The sequence below is a fragment of the Hippoglossus hippoglossus genome, chromosome 3 (genome assembly GCF_009819705.1).
Source record: "Hippoglossus hippoglossus isolate fHipHip1 chromosome 3, fHipHip1.pri, whole genome shotgun sequence".
Lineage (NCBI taxonomy): Eukaryota > Metazoa > Chordata > Actinopteri > Pleuronectiformes > Pleuronectidae > Hippoglossus > Hippoglossus hippoglossus.
The window spans coordinates 32,261,303-32,280,391 of NC_047153.1; the positions used below are offsets into that span (position 1 = coordinate 32,261,303).

At 41.6% G+C, this 19,089-nt stretch overlaps 1 protein-coding gene across 2 annotated transcripts in view; it reads left to right on the plus strand.

Moving 5' to 3' along the window:
* spg21 (SPG21 abhydrolase domain containing, maspardin) overlaps positions 1 to 19,089 on the plus strand; it is a 57,153-nt gene that overhangs the window by 10,755 nt on the left and 27,309 nt on the right. For both annotated transcript variants that reach the window (XM_034581567.1, XM_034581568.1), the window contains exon 3: positions 9,365 to 9,526. In XM_034581567.1, the coding sequence (XP_034437458.1) occupies positions 9,365 to 9,526 (162 nt within the window). The remainder of the gene's footprint in view (positions 1 to 9,364; positions 9,527 to 19,089) is intronic.

Sequence of the window (19,089 nt, forward strand, 5' to 3'; positions counted from 1 at the left end):
AATCAAACAAACGCAAAGTAAACTTCAAGGACTGTAAGTGTCCTGATAACTTATGATTAATGTTGGTGTTTATTGTTAACGTTTAAAGTGAGCACAGGTCAGTTGGGGAATGAGGAGGGAGAACATGCGACAGGTTAATACACCATTGTATAAGGATTCCATGCATGTAATGTGCATCTGCCGCAATCCTGAAGCAGCAGCAGGAATAATTTTGCTGCAGTGGCCCACTGCAGTGTCCTGGCATTTACTTGAGTACATAGCCCAACTCTTATTTGAGGAAATACAGTTGTTATACAAGAAACCTCACACAGCGGTGCAGCCAAGCACCTCTCACGCAGGCAGTGTGGCTCAGGTGTCATAAGGCAAGACAAAATGAGAGCCTCATTGCAAAACGAAACGTGGGATAATAATCAGTTCATGTTGACTATTCGGTTTTCATCATCCTAATTGAATTTCAATTAATTACCCAGCCCTAGTGTTGGGTTCCTGATGGTGACCATTTTAGTCTGCATCATGGTCTTTTTTCGCGGGGTATCTCTCCAGAGCAGGGGTCGGCAACCTTTTCGACAATAAGTGCCAATGTGAAGATTTCTTGTTACTTAGTGTGCCATATCAACATTTTTTTATATTAAGTTTTATTATTGAACCACAATATTTCCAACAGACATGTCATTTTATTCCATCCATATTGGCTATACATAGAACAACACTCTAAAGAAACATGTTTATCTCATTATGATTGCAGTAATAGGTTTGTCATTATTTGTCATATTCAGAATTGCGAAAGCTTGCTTCAGTTGCATGGTTTTTGGCAGTGGCAAAGACTTTGAGAGAGTTGGCTTCCCATACCTGGACACTGCACGTTTGATGGATTCTCCCTTGTCTGCCTGATCTTTGAAACTTCTTTCGTGCTTTGTCTCAAAGTGGCACTTAACACTGGACGTTCGGCACACAACATTTTCAGCACGGTCCTTATGAAAAACAAAGCCATAGTCTTCTGCCCATGAGGGCTGAAATGCCCGTGTCTTCGTTTTTTTAGCTAGCGGGCATGCCATCACCAATATACCTGAATGGCTGCACTTCACGGAGATTCATGTGGGGAAATGCGAGCAGCGCCGGCTGGGAGGCTTCTTCTTATTATTATTTAATGGCGATTGGCATCAAGCCTATGGCGCATTACTGGCAACTAGTGGCTGGGTGGTGTAACATCAATCAAGCTAAATAATACAGGCTGCGTGACGGCAAAACCTTTGAACATTTCTTTAATAAGAAATCGCCTGTGTGCCAATGATTAGGTTGCTGACCCCTGCTCCAGAGTAAGAGAGGGAACTGGAATAAGGCATGTGTGGCATATGTTCTCTGTTCAAGAGGGGTTAATGGTGTTAATGGTTTTGGGTTTTTTTATCAAGCAGCTGGTTGGCACCTTGTTTTTCTTCTGTTCACTGTATCCACTCTCATATGCTAGTAATCACCTCAGTATTATGATACAAATCATCTATTGCTAGTTGGGTAAGAATAGTGTCCTTGAATGTAAACGAAAAATGCTTACTATAACTCAAATCCCAACAAGCCCACGTTGCTTTTATACACAGACATATACAGACACTCGTGTGGTTGATACTTAATCTTTTTCTTTTCTTAATATTATAAGTTAAGCTATCTTCCTTCCTTAAGTTAATAGTTTTTTTCTACCAGAATATGGAGAAGTGAGAATGATGTGCTTATAGGCGGAAAATTATAGATTAAAAGTCAATTTATGTAATATCTACACTCTAAATATAGAGGATCCTGGCTTCTTTCATAAATTTATAAAATCAGTGGGGAGCATTGTTGATGGCTACACAATCATAGCTGGAGATTTTACAATTTAACAGTTTAATCCAAGAGGAACTTGACAATTTCTTCAAATGGAACAATGGCTTAATCGATAAAACTGGACAGTCCGGGAGGCCTACATGGCCAATGTAAGACGGAAATTATATCTTATTGTAGTTGGAAAAAAAAAGAGAGCAGATACATGGAATAAGTGAACTTGAATCTCAATGTAAAGAATTAGAAAAAACACTGTCCAAGAAACATACTGATCTATTTTTTTAATAGATGGTGTGACCTGAACCTTAAATTAAACGAAACATACATTAAAAAGTAGAATACGCTCTATTCAGACTATTCTAACAGCTATGTATGAAGAATCCTTCTCATTGGGGAAACTACCAAAAACATACAACAAAGCTCCGTTATCCTTAATTGTTAAAAAGATAAAGAACCCACGATCCAAGAAGCTGATAAATAAAGACTGCAAAATTCTAACTATAAAACAATTTTGTTTATGAGACTAGAGTAGGATTCATAAAGGGAAGGTCATCTACTGACTGTCAGACGCCTGTTACATCTTATACAACGTAATAGGGATGAAAACGCAGTGATAGCTACCGACTCCTTGAATGCTCAAAAAGGCATTTGATAGAGTGGAGTGGGGCTTCCTACTGCATGCCCTAAACATATTTGTGTTTGGAGAGGTTTTTATGAAATGGGTAAATGTAATATATTCAGATCCAAGAGCTGCAGTAATAACAAATTGAATGATATCGCTCTTCTTTAACCTATAGCATGAGGGACCAAACAGGGAGACCCTCTCAGCCATCTACTCTTTACTAGGGCTACAACAACTTATCGATTCAATAATTTATAATGGATTATAAAAATAGTTGGCAACTAATTTAGTAATCGATTAGTCTGGTCTAACAATACATGGCACACACTGTGGCAGCATCTCCTGAGGTAGGGCCAGTAAACCAGCCAATCCCATGCTTTGTGTAATTTACGTGACGACGCGGTCTCATCTCAGGAGTAAACGTTTGAAAAATGGCTTAGACAACCACTGCTAACGAAACAGTGGAGACTAGTCGTCACAAGTGTGAGGACACTTTACATATAAGCCTCTAGATAAGATCAAAAGTTGCAGTCCTGTGAATCATTAGCCTGTACTTCAGAGATCACTTGTCCCATACGCCTGTTGAATGGGGCTGTGGTCCACGTGTAGAGTGGTTGTAGGTTCACCACATGGAAAACTCCAGCCTCTTCTCCGATGTCAACTTTGATGAGACTGTAGTTCACATCGGACATCCTCTTTTGAGATGCGGATGCGGTATGCGCCAATGTACAGTGGGGCTAGTTTGGCCGTGAAGTTGGTTAGAGCATCTGATTTAGGATGGGATTTCACTTTGACAAGGTCTCCGATCTCGTAGGATACTTAACAACGCCTCAAGTCGTAGTAGTTTTTCTGATGTTCAGAGAGGGACTAAGACCTGTACTCTCATAAGGTGCAATGCGTAGTGCAAAACAGATCTGGGAACGAACTATCCCACGACATGTTTGTCTCTACATATGCTCGAATGGCAGTTTAGAGAGTACAATTGAAACTTTCAGTTGCATTTGTCTGTGGATGATACACAGTCGCGAGTCTGTGCTCAGTCCAAAGTGCTGACACAACATGCTCGAAAAGATCTGAAGTCGAAGTCATGCAGGCGAAGAGACCATCTACCTAGCCTGACGGTAGAATTAGGTTGTGACATTAACCACCTAAGGCTGCTGTGGTCTGAGTAAATGGTCAAATGAATGGCCATACACTCTATCTCTGGAGCAGCATCTCTGTCTTGATTGTATTTTTGCATTAATGCGGCTCCCAGACCAGTGTCGCAGGTGTCTGCGTGGCTGAAGAAAGGACGTTTAAATTCTGGGAATCTCAAGACGGGCACTAAGGTTATGCAGCTTTTCAAGAAATCCATATTTGCTTGACATTTTCTGTCCCAGTTGTATGATTAATCTTTTATTGTGAAGGCAAACAGTGGTTCAGCATGCTGAGCATAGTCCTCAACAAACCTATAGTGGTAACCTGATAGGCTAAGGAACTGACACACTTGCTTCACTGACGTGGGCACCTTGAACTCTCTCACAGCTTTCACTTTGTCAGGGTCTGGGTGTATGCAAGGTAGCCCTGGAAGATGAGTTCACTGAGGCAGAACTGGAACTTGCTCAGTCTTAAGGAGAGGCCAGCTGATTTCAGTCAGGGTTAGACTTCCTCCAAGTCTGCCAGATGCTGGTCGAAGGTGGGCGATGCTAACACAATATCGTCAAGATACACAGCACAGGACATGTAGATGAAACCAGCAAGGACAGTGTTCATAAGCCTCTGCAGAGCAGTTTGGACAGTTGCTAGTCAATAGCCTGCCCGACAATAAAATCTGGCATCAAACCTTCTCAAACTGAACAGTAAAGGCTCTGCTGCGGAAGGAGATCTCCTCCTCAACATCGACAGCTGCTCCATCTTCCCATCCCCCGAGGTCCGAAACCTGAGTGTCATTCTTGACTCCAACCTCTCCTTCCAATCCCACATCAAATCTGTCATCAAATCAGACTACTTTCACCTCAAAAACATCTCCAGACTCCAGCATTCACTCCCTGACTCCATGGCAGAAACCCTCACTCATGCCTCCATTACCTCCCCCTGGATTACTGTAATGGAGTCCTGTCGGGTGTACTAGACAACATCCTGAACAGACTTCAATATGTACAGAACTCCGCTGCCAGGGTTCTCACCTGCACTAAGCCCTGGCAGCACATCACCCCGACCCTCATTCACCTCGACTGGCTCATGATAAAGGCCCCTATAGGTTAGTTTAGGTTACTTTATTTGTACCCATAGGTAGATTTGTTTTGCAGCAATAAAAAGAGAAGGCATCCATCCAAAACAGTACATAATTATAACACACAGACAGAAGACAAGACCACAAAAACCGTGACAAAAAGTGCTAAAATGCATTGCTATCAATAGAAAGCTGCATAGGGACAAATGTGCAAATTTGGCGATAACCCATTCATGCGAACAATTGCAGATGTAACAAAACTATTTCTGTAGCGTTTTGTTTTACCCCTTGGGGCTGTAAACCTTCGACCAGAGGGTAGAAGTTGAAATTCACCATGTAGAGGATGCGAGTCATCATTAGTAATGGAGCTGGCTATCCTCTGTAACTGTCTGGTGTACAGGGACTCTAGGCTCAACTGAGGCTCACCAATCAGCCGACTGGACCATTTCACTATCTGACTCAGTCTGTTTCTGTCCTGTTAAAGACAGGTTACCAAACCATGACACCAAAGAAAACACGCTCAATAAAAGCATGATAAAATAGTATCAGCATGGTTTTGTCAATATTAAAATAGGACATTTTCCTTAAACAGTACAAATGCTGGTAACCATTTTTGCACAAAGCTTCACTGTTTGCTTCAAAGTTCAGTTTGGAATCAACAATACTCCCAAGGTATTTATACGATTCCACACATTCCACAGTTTGACCTTTGATAAAAGTGTCTTCGTGTGTGGGCAAGTTTTTTCTAAAATCAATGACGATATCCTTGGTTTTTGAAATGTTAAGTTGGAGGAATGACTCCTCACACCACTCAACAACAGGTCCATGGCTGTTTTCATTTGCCTGAAGCAAACTCACAATCACTGAGTCATCTGCGTACTTTAAAATGATCCTATCTTTAAATGAAGGAGAGAGCACACACCCTTGTGGTGAGCCAGTGGAAGAGCAAACTTTATCTAATAAAAATCCATTCGCTCTCACTCTTTGTGTCCTGTTTGTTAGAAAATCTAAAATACAGCCCACAAGATTAAAACTTAGGTTAAAATGTTCTAAAAGCCTACGGGTTAAATGTGAGGTTGAATTGTGTTAAAGGCAGATGAGAAATCAATAAATAAAAGCAGAGCATGACAATCCTTTCCCTCTAAGTGTTTGAAAAGCAAATTGAGCAGAGTGAGTGAGGCGTCCTCCACTCCTCTCTGAGGTCTGTAGGCAAACTTCAGCGGGTCAAGGGCGTGCTCCGTGTGTCTTGAAATTACAGACTGCACAATGTTTTCAATTTTTTTTATTAAAATAGAAGTTATGGCCACAGGTCTGAAATCATTAAATGTTCTTGGAGTGTTTATTTTAGGTACAGGGACCATGACGGCATCTTTCCAGACCATGGGAACATGCTGTGTTTGTAAAGATTTATTAAAAATGAAATTAAAAACTGGGCTAAACTCTTTTTCACAATATTTTAAAATGCGACCACAGATATTGTCTGGCCCATGGCTCTTGTTCACCTTTGTAGAACGGAAAGCCTGTTCAACATGGTTTTGGTTCATAATGAAGTGTTGATTTTCTTGAAGTTTAATACTCAGTTCTTGAATCAAACATGTCAAAACGATTATAAATGCAATTAAGAGCATTGGCAAAGGTAGTGTCTGAATTAAAACCATTTAAAGTGACTTGAGTGCTTTTTGTTTTATTCTGGAGGCCTGCAATGGTTTTCATGCACGACTATGCTGAGCCAAGGTTGTTTGCAGCCATTTTCCTCTCCATATCGGATTTAAAATTTTGTTTTGCTATTAAAATTCCTATTTTAAGCTCTTTGGTAGCGATGTGCAGGTCAGACGTTTCCCCCATTTTAAAAGCAAGTTTCTTTCTCTTTAATGCAAATTTTACCATTTTGTTGACCCATGGTTTATTATTAGGGTACATTTTAACCCTCTTGCTTGGGATGATCGTGTCCCTGCAAAAAGCAACATAGGAGCATGTAACATCCACCAGTTCATCCAGATCATCACAGGACTGCTGAAATATCTCCCAGTCACTGCACTCATAACATTCCTGTAAAGACATCACAGATTCCTCGGTCCAGTCTTTTATCTCCCTAGTCTGCAGTTTTTCCCTCTTCAGAACAGTTTTGTAGATGGGCAGAAGATGAACACAGTTATGGTCTGCAGAGCCAGGAGGTGGAAGTGGGAGAGATTTAAAAGCATCCTTAACTGACCCATAACAAAGGTTTAAAGTCTTATCCTGCCTGGTAGGGCAGGAGACATACTAATAACACTTACTTCGAGTTTTTTTAAGAGATACGTGGTTAAAATCACCCAATATAAAGTTTGGAGCGTCAGGTGAAATTGACTGCAGATTTTGCACGACATTAAAAATTGTGCTGGAGGCAGAGGCTGCATTTGCCTTCAGGTGAATGTACACAGTAATGACAAAAAGTTGAGGAAACCCGCGGGGCAGGTAAAAAGTCTTTTCTTGTTTTAAAAAAAAAAATCTTTTTTTAAATTTGTCTTTTTTACTCTCTGTCTATTGTGTATATATATCTGTCTGTAATGATACTGAACCAGACGTCCGGCACCTTACTGCACCAGTCCAGGATTGTGATATTCCCTCAGGAATAGCACTTGGTTTTGATGTTGGGAGGGGTTATGGGGTAAATATTATAAATATCTATAAATAGCAGTCAAGGTAGCTGTAGAGGTGAGATAAAACAAAAAGATCTGTATTCTCCTGTTTACTTTGGGATGCAGGTAAGATGTATTTTATTTGTTTTCTTTTATGATTTAGGTAAATTAGAATGGTTTAGTTTTGTTTATTGTTTTGGAATCTGTCCACCCAGTGCCTTTTCTACCCTGATGGAAAATTTATATATATTTTTTGGACTGCAATCTGCTTTGGCACTGGTTGTACTTGAAAGTGGGAAGGTAGGGGGAAGAAAATGTCATGCAAAGCTCCGTTTTATACCAAAGGCAGGGCCTAACACTAAAGGTTCTAAACCAAGGGTGTTATTGGAGCATTTGCCAATTCTGGTCAATCTGTTTCTTTAAAGGGGACATAGCATGCCCATTTTACCACAAGTTGATATGGTTCCTTGGGGTCTTAATGAAATGTCTGTAACATACTTTGGTCAAAATACCACAAGGATCATTTAAAACAGCACCCTTTTTACCCTGTATAAAACAGCCCTCCACAGAGTGACCTGTTTTGAGTGCCTGTTCCTTTAAATGCTAATGAGCCAGCTCCCCCCTCCCCCCTCTCCCCCCATGATTTTAAACGATATAAATTACATATTTTATATGATATAAATTATCAAATATGCATCCCATACTTTGTATTCCCCTTGTTGTCCTGGAGTTTTAATTTTCCCAATCACATAATTAAATGTCCCCCTCTGCCCATCCACTACCAGCACACAAGCAGACAGACAGAGAGAGAAAGAGAGGGGGGGGGGGGGGCTATGAAGACCATCATTTACCCCCGAACCCCGACATTCAACGGGTACAACAACAAGCGGAGAAAGCAGAATCGCGGGCTGACCTTATATATATACAGTCTATGGGGCTGACCAGCGGAGAAATGCTCGTCCCGTGTGAACAGCCCGGCTGCGTGCTTGGGAACGGCGCTGCACTGCCTCGCAGCCTCGCTGCCTCCGGTGTAAACCCGGAAGTAACGAGTGTGGGGGGGGGACGGGGTGGGCCAAGACCATGTAGGGAGACTTCCAGTTCCTTGTTACGACACAATACCCAGGAAGCGCAATCGAGTCGCTCAAGCATGACGTTTCTGACTTAGAGGAACTATAACAAAACGCGCGAGTGTTTTTTCCCCAGAGTTTTTGGGTTGGTAGACATGCCAGATACCCACATTAACCTGTAGAAGCACTAACAAAGTGGAATTTGCATGCTATGTCCCCTTTAAGCATGGAAATTAGTTTGACACTGTTGCGTTTAGTATTTTTTACAGTTTAAAGAAAACCCAGGTGTTTCTGTTTTCTTTTCTACTCCAGTGATCACATTTGGCCAACCACAGGCAAGTTGGTTATACTGTGTTAATTTAGGAATTGTTAAATCTTTTTAGGGCCCAAGCACCAAGTGATGAAAGGAATGTTATTTGTCCTTTCTGTTGTGATTCTGTTTATAATATATTTATGATGCAAGTTAATATATGTTTGAAGACAATTTATCTCTTTGCACTAAAAGAGAAATGCAATTTTTTATATTTTCACTTAAATATTGTTCAGGAGTATCTTTGTCTGTTCTACCTGCTCTGTGTTTTGACTCCTGCTTCTTAGACAGCATCTTGTAATCCATTAACAAATGTTACTATTTTAGAAAGTAGAATCCATGACCCACCACCTACATGTGCATGATGCAGTTACACAACACAAAAGTCTGCTCCTTTGTAAAGAACCAAAAGGTATTAAAGGTTGTGAATTGTCTTTCTCTTTGGCATCAGCACGCTCCCTGATGTGCACAAAGGTGCAAGGGGCCTTCAATGCTGCTGGTAGCTCAAATTAACAGTTTTTTCTTTCTAATCTTCTCATAAATGCCTTGTGCATCACCCTTCTTGTGGAGATGAATACTTGTATGATTTGATTCGGGATGCCATGGCCATCCCGAATTCATCCTGTAAAAAGATGCATCACGCTTGGCTTGAAATTTGCACATTTCCAAAAAGTTGGTAAAAAAGGTTCTCCACCTCACTGTGTTCTTTTCTGTCTCCTATAGATTATTGTTGATGATGATGACAGTAAGGTGTGGTCGCTGTATGATGCAGGTCCAAAGAGCATCAGGTGTCCCATTATCTTCCTTCCTCCTGTCAGTGGGACAGCAGAGGTGTTCTTCCAGCAGTTATTGGCTCTGACAGGCTGGGGCTACAGAGTCATCTCGGTGAGTTCATAACTAAAATCTCATTGCAGCTTTGGTATGGGGCATGATTTCACACTTTCATTGTTTTGCAGTGCCCAAGCACTGACTGGTGCGAGGACCCTATTGTTTTGGCCTGACCACAAGGGTCCATTGTTGTTTTTTAGTTTTTTTTATTGGGTAATTTTGAATGATGGTGGTCTGTACAGCACTCTGCAGAGATGTTCACAGCAGCAACAAATCCTGTGCATTATTCTGGGGAGAAGTGGAGCAGCCGGGTGCAGCAGGCAGAGGCAGGAAGTAACTGCGGAGATCATGTGATCATGTCTACAGCACCCCGACACCGTCGTCAGTTCTTATCGTCACAAACTCTCTTGACATCTTGGTCGGTGTCTTCTATGTGTGTCTCCGCTTTTTCACCAAGAGATATTTGTTTTCTTTTTGTTTTTTAATTTTTGCATCTGTCGCGTGTCAGAAGCGTTATCAACCCCCCACTCGCTCATGGTGAATCCAGCGGGGGATCTCCTGCTGTGTTGTCACTTGAATTCTCATGAATTTCTACAGATTTATACTAGGAGTAGGGATGAAACGGTTACCGGTATTACAATTAACTAGCATCCACCACAATGAACAACAGTCCCTCACACAGGCGCGCAGGCTCAGCATGCGAATTGTTTTTTTTATTTGCATATGTGAAGTTTACTTTGTGTTTGTTTGATTCGCTCTAGAGTTTATGAGACACTTATTAAAACACACTGAAAATAGTCCAACATTTTGCACTCATGTAGTTCAGCTGCTACACAACACAAGACTAGACGTGATGTGCACAGCCAGGACATCAGGGTTAAAGTGATCGGAATGATACGGATTCATTAACCGACATCATCGATTAGTAACTAAATATATGTGATCGTCATTTTTGCGACAGAGAAAGACACACACACACTCCCGCAGACAGAAGGGAATTTTTTAATAATATCATAAAACATGGTGAAATTACTATATAGCTTGTGTACCAGAAACATACAAAATTTACAGCACATTTTAACAATACCATGATAATAGCTGTGATGTAGCTTGAGGCCAGACCCTGGCACCCTGGCAAAGTGATCAGTAAATTCTCAACATCAATTCTAAAACAGATAGGGAGCCAATGGAGAGAAGCCAGGATCGGGGTGATGTGATGTTGCCTTCTAAGAACAGTGAGAAGCCTAGCTGTTGCATTCTTAACTAGTTGCCTTAAAGGTGGGAGTTAGAGTAGTCCAATCTAGAGAAGACTGTGTGAATAAAGTCTCCAATTTGTGGTTGGTTAAACAGAACTCCTAGGTTTCTGGCAACAATCTTTACATTGATCGAATAGGTAGCAAGGCTATGTTTGATATGATGGATGGGATTAGATAGATTAGATCAGATAGAACTTTATTTATCCACACATGGGGGAAATTTACATCAGCAGTTGGGTCAGAATGAGGCAGACAAGAGAATAAAGAAATATAAAGGACAATAGAATAAAAATAAAGAATTTAAAACTTAAAATAAAGAAATTAAAATAAAAAAATTAATTAAATGCTGAGTATGAACATTCTGTACACACAGGATGATTTGTACGACACACCGGATAAATGGTACGTGGCAAGAAAAAATATCTTTTGTACATAAGAGTGAGACGGTTGTACATAAAAACAAGTCTGCAAACAGTTTTGTCCTCTTAAAAGTAGTGCAAAATAGTACAACAAATTGTGCAAAAGAAAGAATTGTGCAAATAGTGTAAGTAAACATGACCAAAGCAGCAATTATTTAACATTCTGGATGGTGTTGCACAGTCTAACAGCAGTGGGAATAAAGGACCTGTGGAAGCGTTCCTTCTTGCACAATGGGTGGAGCAGTCTGCTGCTGAAAGAGCTGCTAAGGGCCCCCACAGTGTCATGTAGGGGGTGAGAGGTGTTGTCCATGATTGAATTCACCTTTGCTAGCATCCTCCTCTCACCCACCTCCTCAGTGGGATCCAGAGGGCAATACAAGACCGAGCTGGCTCTCCTAACCAGTTTATTTAGTCTTTTCCTGTCCCTCTCAGTGCATCCACATCCCCAGCAGACAATGGCGTAGAATACTGCGGAAGCCACCATAGTGTCATAGAAAGTCCTTAGTAGTGTCCTGCACACTCCCAAGGACCTCAGTCTCCTCAGCAGATGGAGGCACCTCTGGCCCCTCTTGTACAGGAAGTCTGTGTGTGTGGACCAGTCCAGTTTGTTATTGAGGTAAACACCCAGGTATCTATAGTCCTCTATAGCGAGAACAGAATCAAGTTAGGAATCAAACCACCTGAGTGCAGTATCCTTGATGCCAACCTAGATATTAAAATGGCATGATCTACAGCAGGGGTTGGCAACTTTTTCGACAATAAGTGCCAATGTGAAATTTTCTTGTTAATTAGTGTGCTATATCAACATTTTTTTATATTAAGTTTTATTATTGACCTGTCATTTTATTCCATCCATATTGTCTATCTATAGAACAACACTTTAAAGAAACATGATTATCTCATTATGATTGCAATAATAAGTTTGTCATTAACCCCACCAACCACACTCATATTCAGATTTGCGAAAGCTTGCTTCAGTCGCATGGTTTTTGGCAGTGGCAAAGACTTTGAGAGAGTTGACTTGCTTCCCATACCTGGACACTGCACGTTTGATCGATTCTCCCTTGTCTGCCTGATCCTTGAAACTTCTTTCGTGCTTTCTCAAAGTGGCGCTTAACACTGGACGTTCGGCACACAAAATTTTCAAAACATAACATGCACACAGCACGGTCCTTATGAAAAACAAAGCCATAGTCTTCTGCCCATGAGGGCTGAAAGTTTTAGCTAGCGGGGTTGCCATCACCAATACACCTGAACGGCTGCACTTCACGGAGATTCATGTGGGGAAATGCGAGCAGCGCCGGCTGGGAGGCTTCTTCTTCTTATTATTTAATGGCGATTGGCATCAAGCCTATGGCGCATTACTGGCACCTAGTGGCTGGGAGGTGTTAACATCAATCAAGCTAAATAATACAGGCTGCGTGACGGCAAAACCTTTGAACATTGCTTTAATAAGAAATCGCCTGTGTGCCAATGATTATGGCGCTGCGTGCCAATGATGGCACGCATGCCTTAGGTTGCTGACCCCTGATCTACAGAATCAAAGGCTGCACATTGGTTACTTGGGGAGGGCAGCTTCTGTACTGTGTAATGCTCTAAAATCTGAGTGACATTTCTCAGAGATGTTATTATGACACATAAAAGATAAAAGTTGGTTTGGAACCACTTTTTCTAAAACTGATCTAGAAGAGATCGGTCTAAAAATAGTTGAGAACAGAGGGATCAAGGCTAGGTTTCTTTTAAAGGTTGGACAACAGCATGTTTAAAACTGGAACGAAAGATTCCCTCTGCTAGGGATCTGTTAACAATCATTAAAATAGTGTTTATAGTAGTGTCAATAACCTCTTTAGGGAATTTCGTGGAAATGATATCAAGGCTGCATGTAGTAAGTTATGGACGTTTTCTGGAAGCTGGTGAAAGAAGAACTCAGGCAGCAGCTGATGTCTTATGTAGAAGATTTTAATGTAGACTTGATGCATCAAGGAGACCAAACGCCAACCGAGTAACGTGAGCAATTGTCACCCCCAGGTCTCAAGATGTCTCTCACAGCATTTCCATATTTCTCCCTCTACTTACGTCACCCATTCTAACAGCACATCCATGAATGGCTGGAATTGCTGTCACTCTCTATGATACAGCGTTAGACTTTACAATGTACTGCAACATACATCAACATTTCAACAAACATAAGTTATTTCAAACCCAAAATTACATTTAAGCCTCTATTATTCAATTCAGTTCTATTTGTAAAGGACCAAATCTTCCTTCTAATTCAGGGTTGGGACCCTTTTCTCATATCTGGGGTGTCTAGGGAGTGAAGCCTTTTACCTTGGCCATGCACTCACACTTCCCCAAACACGGCAGACAGCTGCACTACGTCTCAAGTAGAGGAGACAGTCTCTCCGAAAATAATTTGATTTACAACTTCAATCAAAAACTGTATCACATTAACCATCATCATAATTAACACATTGTAGAGTCTTCAACCCATTTACTTCATGCACAGTAGAGGGTCACCACCATGGAGAGGTTACTAGCACATGCGATGCATGGCGATTACAACTTTTGCTAAATACAACTACAACATTTTTTTCATGATACATTTCTATGAAAATCAGATCCAGATAGACTTTAAATAGAATAATAAAATGACTCACTATACTCTTTTTTTTTTTACATACAACGAAAACCTGAAATCATAATTTTCATATGTAATATTTACGCCAATTAACTAGACTTCTGTATTGAATGCACAACCTGACACAATGAGGTAAAATTTAAAGAAAAATACCTTATTCAACCACACATTTAATAATCGTATCTATTTGTTTAAGAGATAAAAATGAAATGTTGAGCTCTGTGGGCGTGGCTCAGTTGTCAGTCGTCCCTAACGCCGGGTTTACACAGGACGCGGAAGCGCCGCGCCAAGGAAAGCCAGGCGCCTCCTTTCCGCCCCCGTTACACAATTGTGCTGCGATGCGCCGCGCAGCACCAAGGGTGCCCCTGCACCGATGGTTTCGGCATCGAGTCTATTTTTTTCACTTGCCGCGAGCGTATCGCGCCAGGAAACACACTGAAAAATGATTTTAAACGATATAAATGACATATTTTTTATTATATAAATGATCAAATATGCATCCCATACTTTGGATGCCCCTTCTGTTGTCCTGGAGTTTCAATTTCCCCGATTTTCCCCTCACATTATAAATTTCCCCATCTGCCCATCCACTACAAGCACACAAGCAGACAGACAGAGAGAGAAAGAGGGGGGGTGGGGGGCTATGAAGACCATCATCATTTACCCCCGAACCCCTACATTGAACGGGTTACATACAACAACAAGCGGAGAAAACAGAATCGCGGGCTGACCGGCGCAGAGAAATGCGCGTCTGGTGTGAACAGCCAGGCGGCTGCGCGCTTGAGAATGGCGCGGCGCTTCCGCGTCCGGTGTAAACCCGGCGTAAGGCCACCTCAGCTCCACTCGGAGTCAGCACCGGCGCTGGGTGAAACGCCCACTGAGAGCCTCATTTTCACTCTTCAGAAACCAACGGCTGACGTCACGGACACATACAGTCTATGCTCCAAACGGAGATTTTTCAGACCCTCACTTCAAAGAATGCCTTGCGAATCACCGGCAAGATGGGAGAGAGACCCACAAATGTAGTATTTTCTCCATTAATAAGGATTTAAAAATTACGATAATGATTGTAATATCTTAGTTTAATAACCTTTCAATGTATTATGGTCACTTTTTTCAGAACAACCTTTAAAAAAAAGATTGCGCTAGCGTTAGCATGCTAGCGATCTTTTTTTGCATTATAATCCCGTATTTTCGCATCGATTACTGATGACGTGTCAGGTTTTCGCGACGATTACTGATGATGTAATGGCTTCTTGTAGGGCTGTCCCAATTCGTAGGGGAAGATTTCAACCACTACTCCTTGTGACTCCGTTTCAAGGGGCAAGATAACCCTCGAAAACAAGGGGTAGGGGTAGGGCCAAGGGGTGAAATGGGATTGGTCCTTAGACTTGTGTTTTGCAGATGCTTATGTACTTTCACTAATTTTAAAGGATCTAAATACTTAATTCAACACTTCATAGCACATGTCATTAATTCCCTCAAGCATATCACACATTATCTAATGTATCCTTGATGGATTTGTTCATTTGGTCAAGAGACTAAGCTCTGTCTCAGAGAAACAGTGATCACTTCAGCTATCAGTAGTGAATTCCCCAAAGGAACACTCGCATACAGGAATGTCAACACTTACATATTCAAACTTTACCGCCTATTTAGCATATTATTACGGAAGCGTATTGCATTCACTTTTCTGAGATAACTTTCTCGGGAATTTCCGAGATAAGTTTTCATTAAAAAAAAAACTGATGGAATGTGTATTTTGTTTTATTCATTTTATTATTTTTAATTTTAATACTTTTATCAAGTACATTATCCTGGTGAAAAATACACAACAAATGTGTTGTTTTTAAATTGTTTTGTTATTAAAAAATTGTTACAAAAAACTGTACAAAAATTATTTGTTTTGATCGACTTGATATATTAGTCAAATTAAGATTGTTGAATATTTTTGGAACCGAAACTTAGTTTTATAAATTGTTAATTCACATCAATTTGAAAAATAAAAGACCTTTACTTATACATTCATTAAACCCTGCTTCAGCATCAGAGCTTCCACTGTTACATTTTGCTTTGCTACATCAGACGTGGCAAGCTTAAAGGATTTTGATCGAAAAAGTATTTCGCCTTGTGTACACACTCTTAAAACTATCGGCACCTAAACTCCGGGATCAGAAATCTGAACGGAGCCTCCACTTTTCCCAAAGGACACAAAGTAGATAATCCCTGTTATTGATTCAAATAAAATAGGCCTCTTTGCACTACTTCAAAAACGTCTTTTCTATATACATATAGTTTAAACCTCAGGTGGGTCCCTCTGTGTCCAGTGCAGCCCCTAAGCCGTCCCGGAAAACAACCCCTCCTTTTTGGGGCCGTGGTGTTCAACTAACACACCAAAGTCTTTTGGGGGTTTTTTTCCGAAGGACTCAGGCACCCAGCCAAACTGCTGATTACACCAAGTTCAGGTTGTAACCAGGTTGGAGCTATTAGCTGTGTCAGCCACAAACCAAAGTCGCCCCAGAAGCCAACCAACCACTGGTAAACAGATTTAGTCCAGACATAGCACACTAATTCAGTGCATTATGACATTAGAGATTTACATAATTCTCTATATATGTCAGTTCACTTTCTTTCATTTCTGCTTATTCAGTGTTGATTGAGATAGATCAATTTGGATTTGACTCTCGTTGGGCATGAGGCCAGTCGTCTAAGAAAAATGTGACAGGCCTGCACACACATACTGGCCTTTGATTGTTTTTTTTGTTTTTTATAGGCAAATAGCAGACATTTTGCATGTTTTCTTTATGATCTTGTCAAGCTCTGACACGGTAAGGCAAAAACAAAGAATAACTTTAAATTTGCAACTTACCTTGTAGCAGAAAGGAGAAAACTAAAAAGACAGAATGGCCCTTTACTCCTCAACAGGAAAAGGAGGGGTGAGGGAGATGATAAGTTGGACACACCTGTGAGCCAGAGAGAAGAGGGAAATTCAAACAAAGGCAGCATGGAGTCGAAACATGTGAAGTGAGAGTAACTGTAGGAAGGAGATCATAAAAAGATAAAGTAGTTTCTGGAAAGTTGATCCAAGAACCGGCTGGATTTATTTCACAATCGTCCTGGACCATGAGGCAAGAAAGCTGATCCCTGGAGCCTGAAGTGGATTTAAAAAAAACATCTAACCTGCTCGGGTTGGAATGTGATTTCCTCTTTCCTGGATGAACCAAACAAGCTAAGTCTATTGAAACTCTCCTGGCTTCACCGAATTCCTTTGCCTCTAGAACAGGCCTATTCAACTAGCGGCCCCAGGGCCGGATACGGCCCGTTTGAATTTAACTATGGCCCGCAAGACTGCCTGCAAATCAGTATAGCTTGGTAAGAAAAAATAAAACTAACGGACAATGCTCTTATATACTTTGAGACATCTAACCCAGAGCCATTGAGTTTCACTGTTGCCTGTATGGTTACGTCTTTATGTTACGCACCTGTGTTGGTTGCCGCAACCCACTCCTCACTTGCGCTCTGGTCTGGCTGCCCACTGAAACACCTGCACTAGCTGACGCTACCAGTAAGCTGCGAAATGTCTCTCTCAAAGCCGAAGCGTCGTAAAGTTGACTGTGAAAACCGCCAATTCCAAAGTGAATGGACTGAAAAGTAGTTATTTACTTTGCCAGCCGTAATGAGCAATAAACCAATGTGTTTATTGTGCAGCGAATCCATTGCTGTGATGAAAGAATACAATGTGAAGAGGCACTACAAGTCGAATCATGGCTCATTTTCGAACAGTTTTCCCGAGGGCTCGGATGAACGGAGGAGAAAAGTAAACGGACTGTTAGCATCTTTTCAACGAGGTCAGTGTGCCCTTAGTCGCTTTTGCATGGAACAAGAGAGAGCCATGATAGCATCTCTACGCGTAGCCTGGACACTAACCAGACAGAAGAGGCCATTTACCGAGTCGGAGACTGTTAAAGACTGCATGCTTGCAGTTATTGATGAAATGATTGTTGACGAAAAAGTGAAGGAAAGCGTCACTTCATCCATTAAAAAAGTGCCTCTCTCGGACACATCAACTCTCCGCAGAGTGGAGCTACTGGCAACGGATGTCGCAGGGAAGCTTTTGGAAAACCTTCGAAAAGCAGAGTTTATGTCTATCGCTGTGGATGAATCGACTGACTGTACCGACATGGCCCAGCTGTGCATATATGTGAGGTTTTATGATGGAGTGCGCTTTCGGGAGGAACTACTGGGGCTCGTTCCGCTGGAGGGACACACTACAGGTGAAGTGATTTTTCAAAAGATTGTCACGTTTTTTAATGAGCATGAACTGGATTTACAAAAAGTCTGCTTGTTGGTGACGGATGGAGCTCCGGCTATGACCGATAGAGTGAAAGGGCTGGTTGGCAGCCGTAGCCCCGCATATGCAGTTTTTACACTGCATCATTCATCAGGCTGTACTGTGCGCAAAGCTCAGCAGCGATCTGAAAAACACCATGGACACTGTTATGAACATTGTGAATTTCATCCGCTCAACCTCCATCGCCTCTTCCGTATGTGGCTTGCTGACGCATCTGCAGAGCACACTGACTTGCTGGTTCATAGTGATGTCAGGTGGCTCAGCAAAGGAAAGGTTTTGGACGGTTTCTGTGAACTCCACCAGGAGATTTTGTCTTTCCTTCGCATGTGTAAACACAAACGGGCAGCACACTTCTTGGAGCGCATGTTGGATGAACAGTTTATGGCAGAAGTCCACTTTCTGTGTGACATATTTGGACACTTGAACACTTTGAATCTGGAAGTTCAGGGGCGGGAAAAGTCTATCGTTGATTTGGTTGAGAGGCTGTGCGCCTTCAAAACAAAATTAACGATTTTCACGTCAGACCTAATGGCAGAAAGGTTGCTGCACTTCTCACAACTCCGTGCATTCTTGAGTGCAGCACCTGGGGCACACATAATGCCAGTCATGACAAACTTTATGAGAAAACTGACTGATAACTTCACTGAGAGATTCCAAGGCTTCAGTATTCCTATTGAGGTACTGCAGTTTGCTCGTGACCCATTCTCCATCAAACCTGAGGCAGACTTCTGTGTAAAAGCAAAAGAGGTAATGTCTTGCATTGATGAGAGCATCCTTCAGATGGAAATGGTTGATGTCCAGTCCTCATTTGCTTTAAAGCAGCACTTGCTGTCTGAGGGTGCAGTGAACTTTTGGTGTAACCATGTTAGCCAATACCAGTACCCCGCAATCAGGAAAGTGGCGCTGCTAATACTAACAATGTTTGGATCCACCTACACGTGTGAGTCTAGCTTTTC